This window comes from Salmo trutta, chromosome 29, assembly GCF_901001165.1.
Source record: "Salmo trutta chromosome 29, fSalTru1.1, whole genome shotgun sequence".
Taxonomy (NCBI): domain Eukaryota; kingdom Metazoa; phylum Chordata; class Actinopteri; order Salmoniformes; family Salmonidae; genus Salmo; species Salmo trutta.
Genome location: NC_042985.1, coordinates 9093053 through 9117767, shown reverse-complemented (window position 1 = coordinate 9117767; position 24715 = coordinate 9093053). Strand labels below are relative to the sequence as shown.

The following is a 24715-nucleotide window of genomic DNA, read 5'->3' as shown; positions in this document are numbered from 1 at the left end:
CACGACTGTTTTGGTATGTTTGGACCATGATAGTCTGTTGGTGATGTGGACACCAAGGAACATGAAACTCTCGACCCTCTCCACTACAGCCCCGTCGATGTTAATGGGGGCCTTTTCCTGTAGTCTACGATCAGCTCCTTTGCTTTGCTCACATTTAGGGAGAAGTTGTCCTGGCACCACACTGCCAGTTCTCTGACCTCCTCCCTATAGGTCGTCTCATCGTTGTTGGTGATCACGACACTGTTGTGTCATCAGAAAACTTAATGATGGTGTTGGAGTCATGTTTGGCCACACTGTCGTGGGTGAACAGGGAATACAGGAGGGGACTAAGTACACACCTCTGAGGGGCCCCAGTCTTAATAAAATCTTCTTAGAGCTAGGGTCTATTTTCCTGAATTTCTGCCTGACTGACGTTCCCAAAGTAAACTGCCTGTTACTCAGGCCCAGAAGCCAGGATATGCATATAATTTGGTAGCATTGAATAGAAAACACTTTGAAGTTTCTAGAAATGTTAAAATAATGTCTGAGACTATAACACAGTTGATATGGCAGGCGAAATTCCAAAGAAAAAACAACCAGAGATGTTATTTTTGAGCTCCCAGGCTCTTATAATGGAAAGCTATGGCTTCTATGTAATTCCAGCTCCCAGATTGCAATTCCTATGTCTTCCACTAGATGTCAACAGTCTTTGTTCAATGTTTCAGGCTTGTTTCATAAAAAACTAGCAAGAATTTTAAGTTTTTGTACAAAGACTCCTAGTTCAAAATCAGTCTGTTGGCGAGCGATGAAGAGGACGCATGCTTACTAATTTTACTTTTCTATTGAACGTACTTCTTTCCGTATGAAATATTATAGTTTATTTACATTTTAGGATACCTGAGGATTAAATAGAAACGTAGCTTGTTTGAACAAAATTTAGCGGTAGCTTTTTGGACTCCTTTGTCTGCATGTTGAACGAGTGGATTACTGAAATGAATGGCGCAATTAAACAGACTTTTTTGGATATAAAGAAGGCTTTTATTTAACAAAACGACCATTCATGTTGTAGCTGGGACCCTTGGGATTGCAAACAGAGGAAGATTTTCAAAAGTAAGTGATTTATTTAATCGCTATTTGTGATTTTATGAAGCCTGTGCTGGTTGAAAAATATGTTGCTGTGGGGCGCCATCCTCAAACAATCGCATGGTATGCCTTCGCTGTAAAGCCTATTGTAAATCGGACAACGCAGTTAGATTAACAAGAATTAAAGCTTTTAAATTATATAAGGTTCATGAATGTTTAATATTACAATAATTTATTTTCCAATTCCTCCAATTTCACTGGATGTTGTCGACTGGTGTCCCACTAACGGGACGCCTATCCCTAAGGATCAGCGTGGCAGACGCGTTGTTGCCTACTCTTATCACCTGGGTGCGGCCCGTCAGGAAGTCCAGGATCCAGTTGCAGAGGGAGGTGTTTTGTCCCAGAGTCCTTAGCTTAGTGATGAGCTTCGTGGGCACTATGGTGTTGAACGCTGAGCTGTAGTCAATGAACAGCATTCTCACATAGGTGTTCCTTTTGTCCAGGTGAGAAAGGGCAGTATGGAGTGCGATTGAGATTGCGTCATCTGTGGATCTGCTGGGGCGGTATGCGAATTGGAGCGGGTCTAGGGGTCCGGGAGGATGCTGTTGATGTGAGCCATGACCAGCCTTTCAAAGCACTTCATGGCTACTGACGTGAGTGCCACGGGGCGGTAATCATTTAGGCAGGTTACCTTCGCTTCCTTAGGCACAGGGACTATGGTGGTCTGCATGAAACATGAAGGTGTTTCAGACTCGGTCAGGGAGAGGTTGAAAATGTCAGTGAAGCATGCATGCTTTGATTACACATCCTGGTAATCCGTCTGGCCCAGCAGCTTTGTTAATGTTGACCTGTTTAAAGGTTTTGTTCACATCGGCTACCGAGAGCGTTATCACACAGTCATCCGGAACAGCTGGTGCTCTCGTGCATGCTTCAGTGTTGCTTGCCTCGAAGCGAGCATAAAAGGCATTTAGCTCGCCTGGTAGGCTCGCGTCACTGGGCGGCTCACGTCTGGGTTTCCCTTTGTAGTACGTAATAGTTTTCAAGCCCTGCCACATCCGACGAGCATCAGAGCCGGTGTAGTAGGATTCAATCTTAACTTCTTATGGGCAGGTGGGACGGTAGCGTCCCACATGGCCAACATCCGGTGAAATTGCAGAGCGCGAAATTCAAACTACAGTATTATAAATATTTCACTTTCATAAAATCACAAGTGTAATACATCAAAATAAAGCTTAATAACTTCTTGTTAGTCCAGCCAGATTTCAAAAAGGCTTTACGGAGAAAGCAAACCATGCGATTATCTGAGGACAGCGCCCCGCATACAAACACATGAAAAACATATTTCAACCAGACAGGTGCGACACAAAAGTCAGAAATAGCGATATAAAAAATGCCTTACCTTTGATGATCTTCTTCTGTTGGCACTCCAAAAGGTCCCAGTTACATCACAAATGGTCCTTTTGTTCGATAATGTCCTTCTTTACATCCATAAAAACTCAGTTTAACTGGAGCGCTTCAGTCAATAATCCACCCAGTTTCCTCCATCAAAATGCATACAAAATGAATCCCAAATGTTACTAATACATTTTTCCAAACAAGTCAAACAATGTTTATAATCAAACCTTAGGTACCCTAGTACGTAAATAAATGATAAAATTAGAGACGGAGAATCGTTATTGTCTTTACCGGAGAAAAATACCAAAGAACGCGCTCTCTTCCACGCGCTTGGAAACACTACAGCCCAAATTGGAGCCACCTAGAAAAACTACAATTCCTGGCTCATTTTTCCAAAAACCAGCCTAAAACTCGTTCTAAAGACTGTTGACATCTAGTGGAAGCCCTAGGAACTGCAATCTGGGAGGACTTGGCCTTATAAAAAAAGTGATAGCCATTGAAAATAGTGGTAGGCAGAAATTCTTTTTTTTGGGATGGTTTGTCCTTGGGGTTTCACCTGCCATATCAGTTCCGTTATATTCACAGACATAATTTTAACAGTTTTAGAACCTTTAGAGTGTTTTCTATCCATAAATGATATGCATATCATAGCTTCTGGGCCTGAGTAACAGGCAATTTACTTTGGGCACGCTTTTCATCCGGACGTCAAAATACTGCCCCCTACCCATGAGAGGTTAATCCTGTATTGACGCTTTGCTTGTTTGATGGTTCGCCTGAGGGCATAGCGGGATTTCTTATAAGCGTCCGGATTAGTCCACCATTCCTTGGAAGCGGCAGCTCTAGCCTTTAGCTCGATGCAGATGTTGCCTGTAATCTGTGGCTTCTGGTTGGGATATGTACGTACAGTCACTGTGGGAACGACGTCATCGATGCACTTATTGATGAAGCCTATGACTGAGGTGGTGTATTCCTCAATGCCATTGGATGAATCCCGGAACATATTCCAGTCTGTGTTAGCAAAACAGTCCTGTAGTATAGCATCTGCGTCATCTGACCACTTCCGTACTGAGCAAGTCACTGGTTCTTCCTGCTTTAGTTTTTGCTTGTAAGCAGGAATCAGGAGGATAGAATTATGGTCAGATTTGCCAAATGGAGGGCGGGAGAGAGCTTTGTATGCATCTCTGTGTGTGGAGTAAAGGTGGTCAAGGATTTTTTTCCCCCTGGTTGCACATGTGACATGCTGGTAAAAATTTGGTAAAACTGATTTAAGTTTTCCTGCATTAAAGTCCCCGGCCACTAGGAGCGCCGCTTCTGGGTGAGCATTTTCTTCTTTGCTTATGGCCTTATAGAGTTGGTTGAGAACGGTCTTAGTACCAGCTTGTTTTGTGGTGGTAAATAGACGGCTACGAATAATACAGATTAGAACTCTCTTGGTAGATAATGTGGTCTGCAGCTTATCATAAGGTACTCTACCTCAGGCAAGCAACACATCGAGACTTCTTTAATATTAGACATCGCGCACAAGCTGTTATTGACATAAAGACACACACCCCCACCCCTCGTCCTACCAGAGGTAGCGTCTCTGTTCTGCCGGTGCATGGGAAATCCCGCTAGCTCTATATTGTCCGTATCTTCATTCAACCACATCTCGGTGAAACATAAGATGTTATAGTTTTTAATGTCCCATTGGTAGGATAATCTTAATAGTAGGTCATCAATTTTATTTTCCAATGACTGCACGTTAGGAAGAAGAATGGAAGGCATTGGGAGTTTAGTCGCTCGCGTCCCCTTTTCCGGCGTCGTTTCTTCACGCAAAAGGCGTGGATCTGGGCCTGTTCCAGTGAAAGCAGGATATCCTTCTCGTCGGACTCGTTAAAGGAAAAGGTTTCTTCCAGTCCACGGTGAGTAATCGCTTTTCTGATGTCCAGAAGTTATTTTCGGTCATAAGAGACGGTAACAGCAACATTATGTACACAATAAGTAAAAAAATAAGTTACACAAAACGCAAAAAAATTACAAAATAGCACAATTGGTTGACCCAGGAGTGAACTGTATAAAGTCTTGGAGAGTGTTTATTGGTCAAAGGTTTTAAAGGTGTACTATGCAGAAATCCTCCACAATTTCCTGGTTGCTAAAATTCTCAAGTGGGTATATAGTGTAGAGAATCCTTGTACCATCTAAACCGCTGTGAAATATATATTTCCATTACCAAAAATGTTGTATTTTCACCTGTTTAAAGCTGGTGTACAAAACCTTAAGTAAAAGACGCAAAAATGAAACTTAAAAAACGGGAAGAATAGAAATAGCACACATAGAACAGATGTACCGCTTCTTAGACTAAAAAGCATTTTCAATTGAAATGATCATTTCCTCATCTTTGTCCAGGAATCCGCCCCAAAGTGATACAGACAAACAACAAATTGAATCAGTTCTTCATGGGCTGTGGATTGGACATTGATTTCCACTAGCAGTGATAAGTGCTTGATAAGTATGCACCTCATTCACCGACTCACTTACATGAAGAGTAACAGAGACGAGCAAATCAATATCCACTGGCTCTGTGAGGATGCAACCATCTGGAAGAGCTACTGTGTAACAGTGAATACAAAGCAACTACATAGTAATAGGAAGGTGAGTACACAGTACACACTTAAACCCAGCAAAAGTCTAGATTTCATGGCTAATTCCATGAGGATTGAAACAGCACTTGTTAATTTTCAGTTCTACATACTCATCTGGCATAATCGTTCGAGATTAATTTCTCAGGTTAGATCTGTCTTTATAAAACAATGTATTCATAATGAATCACATGTGAAAGGTTTGAAAGCAAAACAACCGTGACCAACATAAATCATCATGTTTCCTGTTTCTCACACCCTTGTTTTACTGTTGCCTTGATTGTTGAGAATTTATATTATTATTAATATATTCTCTTCCTACCTTCCTTAAGTGGTAGTTCAGTATTTTACAACTTAATGTTGTATGTTTTTTTGTAGCCCTATGCTGCAGTTTATGACCAAATCGCCTCTTGTGGCCTCATGGGTGGAATGTTATTCATATTTTTTATAATTTCATTATTCAAAATATTTATTTTTTTTTAAGTAGAAAATCCGGTGTTTCTATATGAAACGGTTTTGTTATATTTCAGTCATCTGTGATGTATATAAAGTGTAACATTGGGATGCAAACTCAAAATGTTATATATTTCAACTCTATACCTGACATGGTACAGGTGTCTTCTTTCTTTAAGTCCATAACCATGTGTGTGAGGTGTATACTTTTGTTTCAAAGACTACCCAGAAACACTCTGTGTGACCCTGATTTAGCCCACTGCAGTATTAAATTACCAAAATAATTAGCTGAAGTTTGTTGACTAGGTGCATGGTCACTGATAAGACCAAACGGGAAACAGCAGTGCAGTGTAATAAGACATCCTATGGTAGTTTGTATCAGATTACCAGGTAGAAAGGAAGGAAAGATACAACACTGAAGAATTGGAACAATGTCAAGGACAGGAACATGACAGCAGCACACACACACACACACACACACACACACACACACACACACACACACACACACACACACACACACACACACACACTGCAATCATGCCAACCTGAGCTTACAATCTTTTATGTGAAAATACAGAGTGGGGCACTTAAACCCAATTCTCTCTTATTAATATGTGTTTCACACACTTTGGACAATGGAGCCTTGTCAAGGTACAGTATATTTGCGCGTGTGTGTGTGTTTGTGTGTGTTTGTGTGTGTGTGTGTGTGTGTGTGTGTGTGTGTGTGTGTTTTGTGCAAATGCATGACTGTAGTTGTGTGTGAGAGTGTGTGTGTTCCCTGTGTAGTACTTGTTCCTTAACTGCACCCCTGGAACGGGCACCAGTTGGGCGTGCTTCAGGCCAGCTCGTTACCTCTCTTCGCCTCTCTTGTGTGTGTCTGTGTGTGTGTGTGAATGTCTTGTGCATCTCTGTGTCTGTATTTGTATAATGCTTACATGTGTGTGTGTATGTGCATGCAGGCATGTGTGTGCGTCTCCTGTTTGTGCATGCGGCTTGGGTGTGTGTATGTGTTTATTTGGGCACCAGTGGGGCGTGCTCCATGCCAGTTCATTACCTCTCACAGACATTAAACCTGGGGTCCTTGCACCCTCAGCATGGCTGCCCAGATATACTGCCTGCTGAAAAGTGTGATAAATCCTTCTGGGCCTGGCAAAGCCACAAAGCTGTTGCTAACGCTAATATACTCTGGCATTTTGGTGTTGGCTCCCTGTCACCGCTCTATCAATGAGGGCTTTATTCAGGTAATACACACACACACACTTACGCGAACACACACACACATATACTGTGCTATCCTGTCTTGAGTGAAGAAATTATGACGCTGAACTCAAGTCTGTGTGGCTAGAGAAGAAGGAACAATGCAACTGATTATACCAGAGAAAGACTGCATCCCAAATGGCAGCCTATCCCCAAATGGGCTCATAGGGCTCTGGTCAACATTAATGCACTATATAGGGAATGGGGTGCCATTTGGGAGGCAGTCAAAGACTGAAGTGCCTGGGAACAGAACCTTACAGTACTGCCTATAATGGCTACTGTCAAAAACTATGTAATTACATTTTCACTTAGGAAAGAAATCCACAATAATGATGATAATAGTGGTTCATTCACATGGAATTATCTATTTATGAAACTCTAAAACTGCTCTCGTATTTTTATCTTAACTATGGATACAGAGAGATACAAAGAGTTGTGCCCATGGGTACCTCAAACTGTGAAGTTATCCAGTACAAAAACACTTCAAAAGAGGCTGAAACTTTCATCCAATCAAGACGGAGTCTGAAGAAACGATGCCTTCCATTGTTAAACTGAGGAGGGTGAAGTTGCCCTTAGACGCTGATCTTGGGTCAGTTTGGCATTTTCCCCACTAATGGTTAAGGTTAGGGTTGGGGGAGGGGATCCTAGATCTCTACCTAGGAAAAACTTGACCATTCACTGCTTTTGCTCAGGATAGACAAGTGCTCCTTTAGACAGACAGACGTACTTGTGTCCCAGCTCGTGGGCTATGGTGAAGGCCAGGTTGAGTCCGTTGTCCTCGGCCAGAACACACTTCCTCTTGGAGCTGCACGCCCCTCCCAGATAGGCAATACCTAACGGAGGAGAGAGAGTGAATAGAGTGAGACTGGGTGAGACTAGGACCAATGTTCCCTCCCCAGGACTGCTGCGCAGAATAAAAATCAGCCAGCGCAGAGAATCACAAGATTGAACTTAACTCAACTTTCAAGTTTCCCTGTTAGTTAACACTATCAACATTTCCCTTTATTATGGGAAATGTGATCGATTGAAAGCAATATTAGCCACTTTCAATGCAACATACCGAAACAAAACAAACTATGCAAGACTTATTAGTATGCAAAACTAACTATGCAAAAGATTTTGTTGTAGGCAGAATGCATTGGAGTAGGATTCTATTACACTGACAGGCACGACTCAGGCCTGTACTCTACACAGACTGGTGCGATATAACCAATCAGAGCTGCAGTAGGACCTATATGCAAATAGACTATTGCCATATATGGATCTGTGCCACTCACTTTGAACTGGACTGTGTTTACAGCATGAGCAGTGGTGAGTAGATGAGTTTGTTTTGAGATCAAAGCGAGAGTTACATGTAGCAACGAGTGCACATTTGTACAAGTGTTCATATCCTTTGCTAGTTTGTGAGTTCTTACCCCAGACATAGATCATTTGTAGTCAGCAATGGGAGAGTGATTACTTCTTACAAAAGCAAAAAATGTGTGCATTTCTAGACATCTTAGAAAAGCGAGTCAGGTAAAGGGCTTTTTTTTGTCTTAAAGGGGCAGTGTTGTATTTTGAGACTGGCTTGAAAAAGCTTAGTAGCCAATAGGCAGAGGGTAGCATAATTTGTCTGATTCTCTGTAATAATGGCATAATTAATGGGATAATTATGAATTTAATGTTTTATTTTGTAAATGGTTTCTTGCATCAAACAACACAACAACATTTTCAGTCACCACCTTGTCTGAAGGACAAGTGGATAAGCAGGTTAATGTCAAGCCCTGCATTTTTTTCAAAAGTCTCATGGAATGTAGGCCTACATTGAACACCACACATTGGATGCTACTGTAGGCTGAACAATAGAACAGCTATTTCCATGTTAAAATGTTATGGAATGCATTTTCTCCAATGTTTTTGATGGTAGGCCATTCTGGTAGGCCTACATTATGATCAAATAGCCACAGTAGCCTACTTGACCACTGTTAAAATTAACTTAAAGCGGGTACAGCCTCAATGTTCACAGTAGACGCTCGCCGGAAATTGCACAGAATTTTGACAACGTTCAAGTTTGCGTTCAGCAGACCTGAGATTTGCTCAGTGACTAAAAAAAATTGAGGAAACATTGACTAGGACTCTGGAAAGACAGTAATCACTGCTCTGACATGACTGGATCTGAGTTAATACAGTAATCACTGGTCTGACGTGACTGGATCTGAGTTAATACAGTAATAACTGGTCTGACACGACTGGATCTGAGTTAAGACAGTAATCACTAGTCTGACGTGACTGGATCTGAGTGAATACAGTAATAACTGGTCTGACACGACTGGATCTGAGTTAATACAGTAATAACTGGTCTGACATGACTGGATCTGAGTTAATACAGTAATAACTGCTCTGACGTGACTGGATCTGAGTTAATACAGTAATCACTGGTCTGACGTGACTGGATCTGAGTTAATACAGTAATCACTGGTCTGACATGACTGGATCTGAGTTAATACAGTAATAACTGGTCTGACATGACTGGATCTGAGTTAATACAGTAATAACTGCTCTGACGTGACTGGATCTGAGTTAATACAGTAATCACTGGTCTGACGTGACTGGATCTGAGTTAATACAGTAATCACTGGTCTGACGTGACTGGATCTGAGTTAATACAGTAATCACTGCTCTGACATGACTGGATCTGAGTTAATACAGTAATAACTGCTCTGACGTGACTGGATCTGAGTTAATACAGTAATCACTGGTCTGACATGACTGGATCTGAGTTCATACAGTAATCACTGGTCTGACGTGACTGGATCTAAGTTAATACAGTAATCACTGGTCTGACGTGACTGGATCTGAGTTAATACAGTAATAACTGGTCTGACATGACTGGATCTGAGTTAATACAGTAATCACTGCTCTGACGTGACTGGATCTGAGTTAATACAGTAATAACTGGTCTGACATGACTGGATCTGAGTTAATACAGTAATAACTGGTCTGACATGACTGGATCTGAGTTAATACAGTAATAACTAGTCTGACATGACTGGATCTGAGTTAATACAGTAATAACTGGTCTGACACGACTGGATCTGAGTTAATACAGTAATCACTGCTCTGACGTGACTGGATATGAGTTAATACAGTAATAACTGCTCTGACATGACTGGATCTGAGTTAATACAGTAATCACTGGTCTGACATGACTGGATCTGAGTCAATACAATAATTAGACCAGAGTGAGACCAGAATGTTGAGACCGCTGTGGAGACCATACTTACTTGTAAAAGACTCATGCCATAAACACAGATTTTATTTCCCTCCCTCCTGTCCTTTTTTCTTTCTTTCAACCAGATGTTTCTCTCTCTCTCTCTTTCTCGCTCTCTCTCTCTTTCTCATACCTGGGACATTTGTAATACTGACCCAATTTATCACAGCCTCTCTGAAGCAATATTTTAGCCAACCATTCTCAAATGCAGAGTTGCCTGTCATTTTACACGCATGACCATGCAAAAACACACCCATGCATGCACAAATGCAAACACACACACACTAGCATGTGTACGTACACACGCACGCACATGTACACACACGCACGCACATGTATATACATAGCACTCTCACAGAAGAGTACGCACACACAAACACACACACACGCACACAAAAGCACAGAAGCACAAAACAATTGTTGTTAGCTAGAAAGTCTTCTTCGGTCCTGAAAAATCCCTGGAAATGTATTCGACTTACTCAAACGGGCCAAACATATTGCTTTGCTCACTGTGCTCTTGTTCCATTCTTGACTGCATAGTTAGACAGATCATTTAGGAGTATGTGCTGGAGTGTTAGCAGCCCTGGGATAGTATCATTTAGGAGTATGTGCTGGAGTGTTAGCAGCCCTGGGATAGTATCATTTAGGAGTATGTATTGGAGTGTTAGCAGCCCTGGGATAGTATCATTTAGGAGTATGTGCTGGAGTGTTAGCAGCCCTGGGATAGTATCATTTAGGAGTATGTATTGGAGTGTTAGCAGCCCTGGGATAGTATCATTTAGGAGTATGTATTGGAGTGTTAGCAGCCCTGGGATAGTATCATTTAGGAGTATGTATTGGAGTGTTAGCAGCCCTGGGATAGTATCATTTAGGAGTATGTGCTGGAGTGTTAGCAGCCCTGGGATAGTATCATTTAGGAGTATGTATTGGAGTGTTAGCAGCCCTGGGATAGTATCATTTAGGAGTATGTGCTGGAGTGTTAGCAGCCCTGGGATAGTATCATTTAGGAGTATGTATTGGAGTGTTAGCAGCCCTGGGATAGTATCATTTAGGAGTATGTGCTGGAGTGTTAGCAGCCCTGGGATAGTATCATTTAGGAGTATGTGCTGGAGTGTTAGCAGCCCTGGGATAGTATCATTTAGGAGTATGTATTGGAGTGTTAGCAGCCCTGGGATAGTATCATTTAGGAGTATGTGCTGGAGTGTTAGCAGCCCTGGGATAGTATCATTTAGGAGTATGTGCTGGAGTGTTAGCAGCCCTGGGATAGTATCATTTAGGAGTATGTATTGGAGTGTTAGCAGCCCTGGGATAGTATCATTTAGGAGTATGTATTGGAGTGTTAGCAGCCCTGGGATAGTATCATTTAGGAGTATGTGCTGGAGTGTTAGCAGCCCTGGGATAGTATCATTTAGGAGTATGTATTGGAGTGTTAGCAGCCCTGGGATAGTATCATTTAGGAGTATGTACTGGAGTGTTAGCAGCCCTGGGATAGTATCATTTAGGAGTATGTATTGGAGTGTTAGCAGCCCTGGGATAGTATCATTTAGGAGTATGTATTGGAGTGTTAGCAGCCCTGGGATAGTATCATTTAGGAGTATGTGCTGGAGTGTTAGCAGCCCTGGGATAGTATCATTTAGGAGTATGTATTGGAGTGTTAGCAGCCCTGGGATAGTATCATTTAGGAGTATGTGCTGGAGTGTTAGCAGCCCTGGGATAGTATCATTTAGGAGTATGTATTGGAGTGTTAGCAGCCCTGGGATAGTATCATTTAGGAGTATGTATTGGAGTGTTAGCAGCCCTGGGATAGTATCATTTAGGAGTATGTATTGGAGTGTTAGCAGCCCTGGGATAGTATCATTTAGGAGTATGTATTGGAGTGTTAGCAGCCCTGGGATAGTATCATTTAGGAGTATGTATTGGAGTGTTAGCAGCCCTGGGATAGTATGTTCAACATAAAACCTCTTACATCAACAGTACACTTATTATGCATACTTAAGGACCATTATGTCACCACGTAATACAAATTATGTAATGTAAACAGAAATTCTTTATGTAATAGAAATGCTTGTGCTAAGTGCTTGAGGCTGGTCTAGTGGGTAATATATACACATATATTTATACCCCAGCATGGGTATAAATCCTGTTCTAGTGGGTAACGCCACCTGCAGCACATATATAACCCCAGCATGGGTATGAATCCTGTTCTAATGGGTAACGCCGCCTGCAGCACATATATAACCTCAGCATGGGTATGAATCCTGTTCTAGTGGGTAACGCTACCTGCAGCACATACAGTATATAACCCCAGCATGGGTATGAATCCTGTTCTAGTAGGTAACTCCACCTGCAGCACATACATAACCCCATCATAGGTACGAATCCTGGTCTAGTGGGTAACGCCGCCTGCTGCACATATATAACCTCATCATGGATATGAATCCTGGTCTAGTGGGTAATGCCGCCTGCAGCACATATATAACCCCATCATGGGCATGAATTCTGTTCTAGTGGGTAACGCCACCTGCAGCACATACAGAATATAACCCCAACATGGGTATGAATCCTGGTCTAGTGGGTAACACCGCCTGCAGCACATACATAACCCCATCATAGGTACGAATCCTGGTCTAGTGGGTAACGCCGCCTGCAGCACATATACAACTCCAGCATGGGTACGAATTCTGGTCCATCTCACTCGCTCTGTTTCTCATTTCACACTATCCCTGTCTGAAAATACATCTTTCAATAAAGAAATGCTTTTGCTATTACCATTATTAAAAGTGTGGTCAACATTTCACATTTTTCCCTAAAAGAGGTGCTGGCGCTCTGTGCCTGTCCTCCTGACCCGGGACACGAACCTGGGGCCCTCTGCATGATATCACTTTACTACTCAAGTCAACTGTACTAGCCGACGGAACAAGGCCCGATCCCAAATCGACCCCTAAAACCTACACCCCATTCACTTGTGGAGATCTGAGAGGATTTGATTAGTATAAGTAATATGGTGAAATTTCCACCTAGTCTATCAGAGGACAAGATGCAGCTACTTTTATATTACTTACACATGTCAAATCCTCTCAGAGATCTCCAAGTGCATAGGGTGTAGGGTTTAGGGGTCAATTTGGGACTGGGCCCAAGAGTCAAGCCTGTCACTCCATGACCAACAGTTGAATGCAGCTGTCATGGGGAGTGAAGTCACAATGATGTCACAGCACGATGGCTGCTAGCGTTCACAGCTAACTAGCTCACCAAATCTGCTACACTGACACCAAAATCAGAAAGAGCAACAGTATGCATGAATACTTCAGATCATTTCTTCCCAATGATGGACAAGAGAGTAAATGCTGGACAAGAGAAAACATTTGCTAAAACATCCAGAATAACCCTGTTGTAAAGGTCTGGGTGTAGCTGGTGCAGAGGAGTCAGGCGCAGGACAGCAGAGATCAGTAATAAAAGTAACTTTACTCAAAAGTACCAAGTACATGTTGTAATACCAAGCCCACACAAAAGGACCGAAATACATAAAACAAACACGCACAAAAACCATGGGGAAAACAGAGGGTTAAATAATGAACATGTAATTGGGGAATTGAAACCAGGTGTGTAAAACAAAGACAAAACAAATGGAAAATGAAAAGCGGATCGGTGATGGCTAGAAGGCCGGTGACATCGACCACCGAACGCCGCCCGAACAAGGAGAGGGACCGACTTCAGCGGAAGTCGTGACACCTGTTTATATCATGATGTATTGTATATACACTGCTCAAAAAAATAAAGGGAACACTTAAACAACACAATGTAACTCCAAGTCAATCACACTTCTGTGAAATCAAACTGTCCACTTAGGAAGCAACACTGATTGACAATACATTTCACATTCTGTTGTGCAAATGGAATAGACAACAGGTGGAAATTATAGGCAATTAGCAAGACACCCCCAATAAAGGAGTGGTTCTGCAGGTGGGGACCACAGACCATTTCTCAGTTCCTATGCTTCCTGGCTGATGTTTTGGTCATTTTTGAATGCTGGCGGTGCTTTCAGTCTAGTGGTAGCATGAGACGGAGTCTACAACCCACACAAGTGGCTCAGGTAGTGCAGCTCATCCAGGATGGCACATCAATGCAAGCTGTGGCAAGAAGGTTTGCTGTGTCTGTCAGCGTAGTGTCCAGAGCATGGAGGCGCTACCAGGAGACAGGCCAGTACATCAGGAGACGTGGGGGAGGCCGTAGGAGGGCAACAACCCAGCAGCAGGACCGCTACCTCCGGCTTTGTGCAAGGAGGAGCAGGAGAAGCACTGCCAGAGCCCTGCAAAATGACCTCCAGCAGGCCACAAATGTGCATGTGTCTGCTCAAACGGTCAGAAACAGACTCCATGAGGGTGGTATGAGGGCCCGACGTCCACAGGTGGGGGTTGTGCTTACAGCCCAACACCGTGCAGGACAATTGCCATTTGCCAGAGAACACCAAGATTGGAAAATTCGCCACTGGCGCCCTGTGCTCTTCACAGATGAAAGCAGGTTCACACTGAGCACGTGACAGACGTGACAGAGTCTGGAGACGCCGTGGAGAACGTTCTGCTGCCTGCAACATCCTCCAGCATGACCGGTTTGGTGGTGGGTCAGTCATGGTGTGGGGTGGCATTTCTTTGGGGGGCCGCACAGCCCTCCATGGCTCGCCAGAGGTAGCCTGACTGCCATTAGGTACCGAGATGAGATCCTCAGACCCCTTGTGAGACCATATGCTGGTGCGGTTGGCCCTGGGTTCCTCCTAATGCAAGACAATGCTAGACCTCATGTGGCTGGAGTGTGTCAGCAGTTCCTGCAAGAGGAAGGCATTGATGCTATGGACTGGCCCACCCGTTCCAAAGACCTGAATCCAATTGAGCACATCTGGGACATCATGTCTCGCTCCATCCACCAACGCCACGTTGCACCACAGACTGTCCAGGAGTTGGCGGATGCTTTAGTCCAGGTCTGGGAGGAGGTCCCTCAGGAGACCATTCGCCACCTCATCAGGAGCATGCCCAGGCGTTGTAGGGAGGTCATACAGGCACGTGGAGGCCACACACACTACTGACCCTCATTTTGACTTGTTTTAAGGACATTACATCAAAGTTGGATCAGCCTGTAGTGTGGTTTTCCACTTTAATTTTGAGTGTGACTCCAAATCCAGACCTCCGTGGGTTGATAAATTGGATTTCCATTGACTATTTTTGTGTGATTTTGTTGTCAGCACATTCAACTATGTAAAGAAAAAAGTATTTAATAAGATTATTTCTTTCATTCAGATCTAGGATGTGTTGTTTAAGTGTTCCCTTTATTTTTTTGAGCAGTATATATAGTATTACTGAATATTGCGTGATGAAAAATGTATCCTAAATAAGCAGTGTGTTTAGACTGTAGATAACCATATAGATTAGGTACTGTATGTAATACATGTACTACTCTATGTAATTTGAGCCGGTTTCCTGGACTCAGACCAAGCCAAATCCTAGACTAAAATGCACTTTGAATGGAGATTCTCCTTGGAGAATGCTTTTTAGTCCAGGATTACGCTTAATCTATATTCAAGAAACCGACTCTATATGTACTACCTAGTACTTTATGATGAACACAAGCATTACAGTAGGAGAGTTATCAACAGAACAAAATGTATTGGCACCAATTTAGGATCGACACTATATGCCCAATCCATTTGTTCCATTCTGGAATGGAGACAGAACAAATGTGATATTACCGGCATGCAGAAATGTTTAAAAAGCGATTTACTCTGTGATTATATCACAGCAACAAAGGAGTGTCAGAGCGAGTTTAAAACCCAATCAGTCATCCAGTCAGCCAAACAGGATGACATCACTCGAGTGTGTGTTATATCTTAATGTATCTGTTTGCTCACACACACGTGCACACGCAGCGCACACACACACACACACACACACACACACACACACACACACACACACACACACACACACACACACACACACACACACACACACACACACACACACACACACACACACACACACACACCTGCTTTCTGTCTACCCCTGGAGACTGTCCAGATAGCCTCATTTGAATCCAGACACGACAACATACATTAAATCATTGACAAGAGAAAGGCTATCAAACCCAGATGGTGCTGTTCTGAAATACACATACGCACACACACACACACAGACACAGACACACACACAGTTATTCTGAGGTATTGGGCCTGATAACAACTGGTTGTTACTCAATACAGGACATTGTATCTAATAAAGCAAGGAGCTGATTGAACACGGAACCAATTGGAGTTGTTTTCCAGGATAAACCCCAGTTGACATTAATGTAAAGCTATATCAACTCATCCATATCATAATCTGCTAATCCTGATTATTTCACAGGAATCAAATCCTGTTATATCGTATAAATAATGACGCAATTGAGCACGTTTTGTAATGAAACCCAGTTGAGATGCAGTACTGGGGTGTATTCACAAAAATGAATCCTAGGATTGCAGTCAGAAACAGGCGTTTATGTTGTGAAAACTGTAATGAACCTGTTAATGGAAACGCTTCAAATTTTATGAACTAATAAGATGCACACATGCACAAACTGCACACCAGCACACACACACATACCCACACATATTATGAGCATGCATGCACACACCTTACAGGGTGAAAATGGGCCAACTAAAGTGGGTTAGTTACAGCACTGGAACACTACTGCACGTTCTTCCATCTACCGTGGACACACAAGCTCAAGCACAAACTCTCTCTCTCTTTCTGTCTCTCTCTCTGCGCCTCTCTCTCTCTGCCTCTCTCTCTGCGCCTCTCTCTCTCTCCCTCTCTCTCTGCGCCTCTCTCTAACTCTCTGCCTCTCTCTCTGCCTCTCTCTCTCTGCCTCTCTCTTTGCCCCTCTGCCTCTCTCTGCCACTCTCTCTCTCTGCCTCTCTCTCTTGCTCTCAATTCAATTCAAAGGGCTTTATTGGCATGGGAAACATATGTGGAATAGATAATAAACCAGTGAAATCAACAATAAAAAACGTACAGTAAACATTAGACTTACCAATGTTCCAAAGGAAAAAATACATTTCAAATGTCATATTATGGCTATTTACAGTGTTGTAACGATGTGCAAATAGTTAAAGTACAAAAGGGAAAATAAATAAACATAAATATGGGTTGTATTTACAATTGTAACACCCTGGCCATAGAGAGGGGTTTTTGTTCTTTATTTTGGTTAGGCCAGGGTGTTACATTGAGTGGGCGTTCTATGTGCATTTTTCTATGTTGGTTTGTTTCATTGATTTTGGCCGTGTGGCTTCCAATCAGGCACAGCTGTAGAGTGTTGTTGCTGATTGGGAGTCACACATAAGTGCCTGTTTTTCCGTTGGGGTTTTGTGGGTAATTGTTTCTGTTTCTGTTTTGTATTGCACCTGACAGTACTGTTTGGCTGTCGGTTTTCTTGTTTTGTATAGTGTTCTTTCGTCCATTAAATTACGTCAATGATGAACACTAACTCCGCTGCGCCTTGGTCTACTCTCTCTCCCGACAGCCGTTACAACAATCGTGTTTGTTCTTCACTGGTTAACTTTCTTGTGGCAACAGGCCACAAATATTGCTGCTGTGATGGCAGCTTCATTAAATAGTACCCGCAAAACATCAGTCTCAACGTCAACAGTGAAGAGGCGACTCCGGGATGCTGGCCATCTAGGCAGAGTTGCAAAGAAAAATACATATCTCAGACTGGGCAATAAAAGAAAAGATTAAGATGGGCAAAAGAACTCAGACACTGGACAGAGGAACTCTGCCTAGAAGGCCAGCATCCCGGAGTCGCCTCTTCACTGTTGACATTGAGACTGGTGTTTTGCGGGTACTATTTAATGAAGCTGCCAGTTGAGGACTTGTGAGGTGTCTGTTTCTCAAACTAGATACTCTAATGTACTTGTCCTCTTGCTCAGTTGTGCACCGGGCCTCCCATTCCTCTTTCTATTCTGGTTAGAGCCGGTTTGCGCTGTTCTGTGAAGGGAGTAGTACATAGCGTTGTACGAGATCTTCAGTTTCTTGGCAATTTCTCGCATGGAATAGCCTTCATTTCTCAGAACAAGAATAGACTGACAAGTTTCAGAAGAAAGTTCTTTGTTTCTGGCCATTTTGAGCCTGTAATCGGACCCAAAAATGCTGATAATTCAGATACTCAACTAGTCTAAAGAAGGCCAGTTGTATTGCTTCTTTAATCTGGATGCAGTCTATCACAGTGCCATCCGTTTTGTCACCAAAGCCCCATATACTACCCACCACTGCGACCTGTACGCTCTCGTTGGCTGGCCCTCGCTTCATACTCGTCGCCAAACCCACTGGCTCCAGGTCATCTACAAGACCCTGCTAGGTAAAGTCCCCCCTTATCTCCGCTCACTGGTCACCATTGCAGCACCCACCTGTAGCACGCGCTCCAGCAGGTATATCTCTCTGGTCACCCCCAAAGCCAATTCCTCCTTTGGCCATCTCTCCTTCCAGTTCTCTGATGCCAATGACTGGAACGAACTACAAAAATCTCTGAAACTGGAAACGCTTATCTCCCTCACTAGCTTTAAGCACCAGCTGTCAGAGCAGCTCACAGATCACTGCACCTGTACATAGCCCATCTATAATTTAGCCCATACAATGACCTCTTCCCCTACTGTATTTATTTATTTTTTTTGCTCTTTTGCACCCCATTATTTCTATTTCTACTTTGCACTTTCTTCCACTGCAAATCTACCATTCCAGTGTTTTACTTGCTATATTGTATTTACTTCACCACCATGGCCTTTTTTGCCTTTACCTCCCTTATCTCACCTAATTTCCTCACATTGTATATAGACTTATATTTCTACCGTATTATTGACTGTATGTTTGTTTAACTCCATGTGTAATTCTGTGTTGTTGTATGTGTCGAACTGCTTTGCTTTATCTTGGCCAGGTCACAATTGTAAATGAGAACTTGTTCTCAACTTGCCTACCTGGTTAAATAAAGGTGAAATAAATAAATAAATACAAATCAGGACGACAGTTTTCAGCTGTGCTAACATAATTGCAAAAAGGTTTTCTAATGATCAATAAGCCTTTTAAAATTATAAACTTGGATTAGCTAACACAACGTGCCACTGGAACACAGGAGTGATGGTTGCTGATAATGGGCCTCTGTACACCTATGTAGATATTGTCACGCCCTTATTTCTCTATTTTGTTAGGTCAGGGTGTGGGGTGGGCATTCTATGGTTTATATTTCTATGTTTTGGCCAGGTATGGTTTCCAATCAGAGGCAGCTGCCTATTGTTGTCTCTGATTGGGAACCATACTTAGGCAGCCCTTTTCCCTCCTTGAGTTGTGGGATCTTATTTTTGTACTGCTGTGTAAAGCCTGCAAGACGTGACGGTCGTGTTCCATTGTTTATTATTTTGTTTAAGTGTTCAGAGTTCAAATAAATATCAAGATGAACACATACGACGCTGCACCTTGGTCTACTCCTTTTGACGATCGTTACAGATATTCCATAAAAAATTGGCTATTTCTAGCTACAATAGTCATTTACAACATTAACAATGTCTAGACTGTATTTCTGATCAATTTGATGTTATTTTAATGGACAAAAATGTCGCTTTTCTTTCAAAAAAAAGGACATTTGTAAATGACCCAAACTGTTGAACAGTAGTGTATATGTGTTTGCTGTTTGTTCTTTGTTATAGCGCCAAAAAGATTAGAGAAGTGGTTTATCCATACATGTCCATTTTGGATAGATAACTCCTTGTGCTGTTGTTTAGTTAGTGTGTTCCAATTTTCCCAGAAGTGGTTAGAGTCTATGGATTCTTCAATTACATTGAGCTGATTTCTGACATATGTTCCTTCTTTCCCCATAGTGTATTTCTGTATTGTTTTTGTGATTCACCATAGTGACGGCATAGACTCAGGTTTTCTGGGTCTCTATGTTTTTGGTTGGACAGGTTTCTCAATTTCTTTCTTAGGTTTTTGAATTCTTCATCGAACCATTTGTCATTGTTGATAATTTTCTTAAGTTATCTGCTTGAAATTTTGGGATTTCATAGGAAGGTCAAACATACTAAAAGGTTTTCTACTGACAAGTTTACACCTTCACTATTACAGTGGAATGTTTTGTCCAGGAAGTTGTCTAAAAGGGATTGAATTTGTTGTTGCCTAATTGTTTTTGGTAGGTTTCCACACTACTTTCCTTCCATATATAGCATTTCTTAATATTATTCAGTTCCTTTGGTTTTGATGCCTCATGATTGAGTGTTGCTCTGTTCAAGTAGGCTGGTTTTGCTGTGATCTGATAGGGGTGTCAGTGGGCTGACTGTGAACGCTCTGAGGGACTCTGGGTTGAGGTCAGTGATAAAGCAGTCTACAGTACTACTGCCAAGAGATGAGCTATAGGTGTATCTACTGTGGGAGCCTCCTCGAAGCCTACCAATGACTATGTACATACCCAGCGTGCGACAGAACTACAGGAGTTGTGACCTGTTTTGCCCTTGAGCAAGGCACTTAACCCTAATTGCGCCAGGGTCACTGTTGATAACGGCAGACCCTGGTCAATGACCCCACTCTCCGAGGGTGTCTCATGGGGAGTTGGGATATGCAAAACTTTTACACGTGAGTATAATATTTTTTACTTATCTATTTTTTACTGAACACTTATTTTTCTTAAAATGCATTGTTGGTTAAGGGCTTGTAAGTAAGCACTTCACTGTGAGGTGTATTCGGCGCATGTGACAAATAAGATTTGATTTGAAGAGCCAGAACATGATCCCAGTGATCTACAGTACATCCACAAGGTGCAGTGAGATGGGGATGAGAGCCAGATCTGGATCCAGTGATCTACAGTACATCCACAAGGTGCAGTGAGATGGGGATGAGAGCCAGAACTGGATCACAGTGATCTACAGTACATCCACAAGGTGCAGTGAGATGGGGATGAGAGCCAGAACTGGATCCCAGTGATCTACAGTAAATCCACAAGGTGCAGTGAGATGGGGATGAGAGCCAGAACTGGATCCCAGTGATCTACAGTAAATCCACAAGGTGCAGTGAGATGGGGATGAGAGCCAGAACTGGATCCCAGTGATCTACAGTAAATCCACAAGGTGCAGTGAGATGGGGATGAGAGCAAGGACAACAGGCTTATTTGAGAAAATAGTATAATATATTATATAAACAAAGAATTGGGATATAGTTTCTTTATCTATGTTGATTTGTGAGAGAGTGAAAACTTTAGCTGATATTTCAAATGTTTTATTTCAGTTTTAAAAAGTTGGAAATGGTAATAGAACGTAAACAATTTTTCGTACTTTGGCGGTGGCTAAACCCAATTTGACATCTCTAACCCGCAAGTAATAATCTCCCTGAAGATCTCAGCAGAGCTGCTCTGGTCTAGCATTAGCATGTCTGTGTTTCATTTCAGACTTCACCACTGTCCCTGACCTCTGCTATGCCTGAGAGTCTGGACTCAACAGACATGTCTGTTTTACATTTCTCCGTTCTCTATTCTAGTTTCATGGTCTCTTTCTCGCTCTCCTTTCATTTCTTATTCCACTCGCGCCTGAGGCCCTTTAAGCAGCCTGGTGCAGACAGCCTTGATGCTACGACACACAGCAGCCTGGTGCAGACAGCCTTGATGCTACGACACACAGCAGCCTGGTGCAGACAGCCTTGATGCTACGACACACAGCAGCCAGACAGAGAGGGACTGACATATTTGCTGTGTCAATGTTTAGAGATGAGCTCTCTCGCTCACGCAGACGCGCACACGCACACGCACACGCACACGCACACACACACACACACACACACACACACACACACACACACATACACACAGGGTAGCTCTCTCTTAATGAAATAGACCACTGCTGGAATGTAAATACACAAAAGCAGGAGAGGCTAGATTAACACAGTGATTTAGGAATGACCACTGTCCTTGGCAGAGATTAACACAGTGATGAAGAAATTATCACTGTCCTTGGTCAAGATGATCACAGTGACATAGGAATGACCCCTGTCCTTGGTATAGATTATCACAGTAATGTAGGAATAATCACTGTCCTTGGTAGAGATTATCACAGTGACATAGGAATGATCACTGTCCTTGGTAGAGATGATCACAGTAATGTAGGAATAATCACTGTCCTTGGTAGAGATGATCACAGTGACATAGGAATGATCACTGTCCTTGGTATAGATTATCACAGTGACATAGGAATGACCACTGTCCTTGGTATAGATTATCACAGTAACATAGGAATAATCACTGTCCTTGGTATAGATTATCACAGTAACATAGGAATGACCACTGTCCTTGGTATAGATTATCACAGTAACATAGGAATAATCACTGTCCTTGGTATAGATTATCACAGTGACATAGGAATGACCACTGTCCTTGGTATAGATTATCACAGTGACATAGGAATAATCAGTGTCCTTGGTATAGATTATCACAGTAACATAGGAATAATCACTGTCCTTGGTATAGATTATCACAGTGACATAGGAATAATCACTGTCCTTGGTATAGATTATCACAGTAACATAGGAATAATCACTGTCCTTGGTAGAGATTATCACAGTGACATAGGAATAATCACTGTCCTTGGTATAGATTATCACAGGGATTTAGGAATGATCACTGTCCTTGGTATAGATTAACACAGTCATGTAGGAAAGACCACTGTCCTTGGTAAAGTTTAACACAGTCATGTAGGAATGATCACTGTCCTTCGTAAAGTTTAACACAGTCATGTAGGAATGACCACTGTCCTTGGTGAAGTTTAACACAGTCATGTAGGAATGATCACTGTCCTTCGTAAAGTTTAACACAGTCATGTAGGAATGATCACTGTCCTTGGTGAAGTTTAACACAGTCATGTAGGAATGATCACTGTCCTTGGTGAAGTTTAACACAGTCATGTAGGAATGATCACTATCCTTGGTGAAGTTTAACACAGTCATGTAGGAATGATCACTGTCCTTGGTGAAGTTTAACACAGTCATGTAGGAATGATCACTGTCCTTGGTGAAGTTTAACACAGTCATGTAGGAATGATCACTGTCCTTGGTGAAGTTTAACTACAGGGAGACAGGACGGACAGCTGATCGTCCTCGCAGTGGCAGACCACGTATAACAACACCTGCACAGGATTGATACATCTGAACATCACACCTGCGGGACATGTACAGGATGGCAACAACAACTGCCCAAGTTACACCAGGAACGTACAATCCCTCCATCAGTGCTCAAACTGTCCGAAATAGGCTGAGAGAAGCTGGACTGAGGGCTTGCAGGCATGTTGTAAGGCAGGTCCTCGCCAGACATCCCCGGCAACAACGTCGCCTATGGGCACAAACCCACCGTGACTGGACCAAACAGGACTGGCAAAAAGTGCTCTTCACTGACGAGTTGCGGTTTTGTCTCACATGGGGTGATGGTCGGATTCGCGTTTATCGTCAAAGGAATGAGCGTTACACCGAGGCCTGTACTCTGGAGCGTGATCGATTTGGAGGTGGAGGGTCCGTCATGGTCTGGAATGGTGTGTCACAGCATCATAGGACCTAGCTTGTTGTCATTGCAGGCAATCTCAACGCTGTGAGTTACAGGGAAGACATCCTCTTCCCTCATGTGGTACCCTTCCTGCAGGCTCATCCTGACATGACCCTCCAGCATGACAATGCCACCAGCAATACTGCTCGATCTGTGCGTGATTTCCTGCAAGACAGGAATGTCAGTGTTCTGCCATGGCCAGCGAAGAGCCATTGAGCACGTCGATCCCATTGACCACGTATGGGACCTGTTGGATCGGAGCGTGAGGGCTAGGGCCATTCCCCCCAGAAATGTCTGGGAACTTGCAGGTGCCTTGGTGGAAGAGTGGGGTAACATCTCACAGCAATAACTGGCAAATCTGGTGCAGTCCATGAGGAGGAGATGCACTGCAGTACTTAATGCAGCTGGTGGCCACACCAGATACTGACTGTTACTTTTGATTTTGACCCCCCATTTGTTCAGGGACACATTGTTCCATTTATGTTAGTCACATGTCTGCGGAACTTGTTCAGTTTATGTCTCAGTTGTTGAATCTTGTTATGTTCATACAAATATTTACACATGTTAAGTTTGCAGAAAATATGCACAGTTGACAGCGAGAGGACATTTCTATAGTTTATATACTTAAGTTCAACTGACTATTGAACCGTCTATCAAAGGTTATGCATGATGGCCGAAAGAAAAAAAATATGAATAATCACAATATACACTATATAGGGACACCCCTTCAAATGAGTGGATTCAGCTATTTCAGCCACACCCGTTGCTGACAGGTGTATAAAATCGAGAACACTGCCATGCAATCTACATAGACAAACATTGGCAGTAAAATGGGCTCACTAAAGAGCTCAGTGACCTTCAACGTGACACCGTCATAGAATGCCACCTTTCCAACAAGTCAGTTTGTCAAATTTCTGGTATTGTGAAGTGGAAACGTCTAGGAGCAACAACGGCTCAGCCGCGAAGTGGTAGGCCACACAAGCTCACAGAACAGGCCGCCGAGTGCTGAAGTGCGTAAAAATAGTTTGTCTTCAGTTGCTACACTCACTACAGAGTCCCAAATTCCCTCTGGAAGCAATGTCTGCACAATAACTGT

General features: G+C 42.8%; 1 protein-coding gene across 1 annotated transcript in view; it reads right to left on the bottom strand.

Annotated features, from left to right (window-relative positions):
* The window catches only part of LOC115167459 (A disintegrin and metalloproteinase with thrombospondin motifs 17-like), a 115050-nt gene extending 91936 nt beyond the window's left edge, over positions 1–23114 (bottom strand). The window contains exons 1-2 of the mRNA XM_029721884.1: positions 22729–23114; positions 7516–7692 (exon numbers count right to left, since the gene is read on the bottom strand). Of these exons, the coding sequence (XP_029577744.1) occupies positions 7516–7692; positions 22729–23114 (563 nt within the window). The remainder of the gene's footprint in view (positions 1–7515; positions 7693–22728) is intronic.
* Between the last annotated feature and the right edge of the window lie 1601 nt (positions 23115–24715).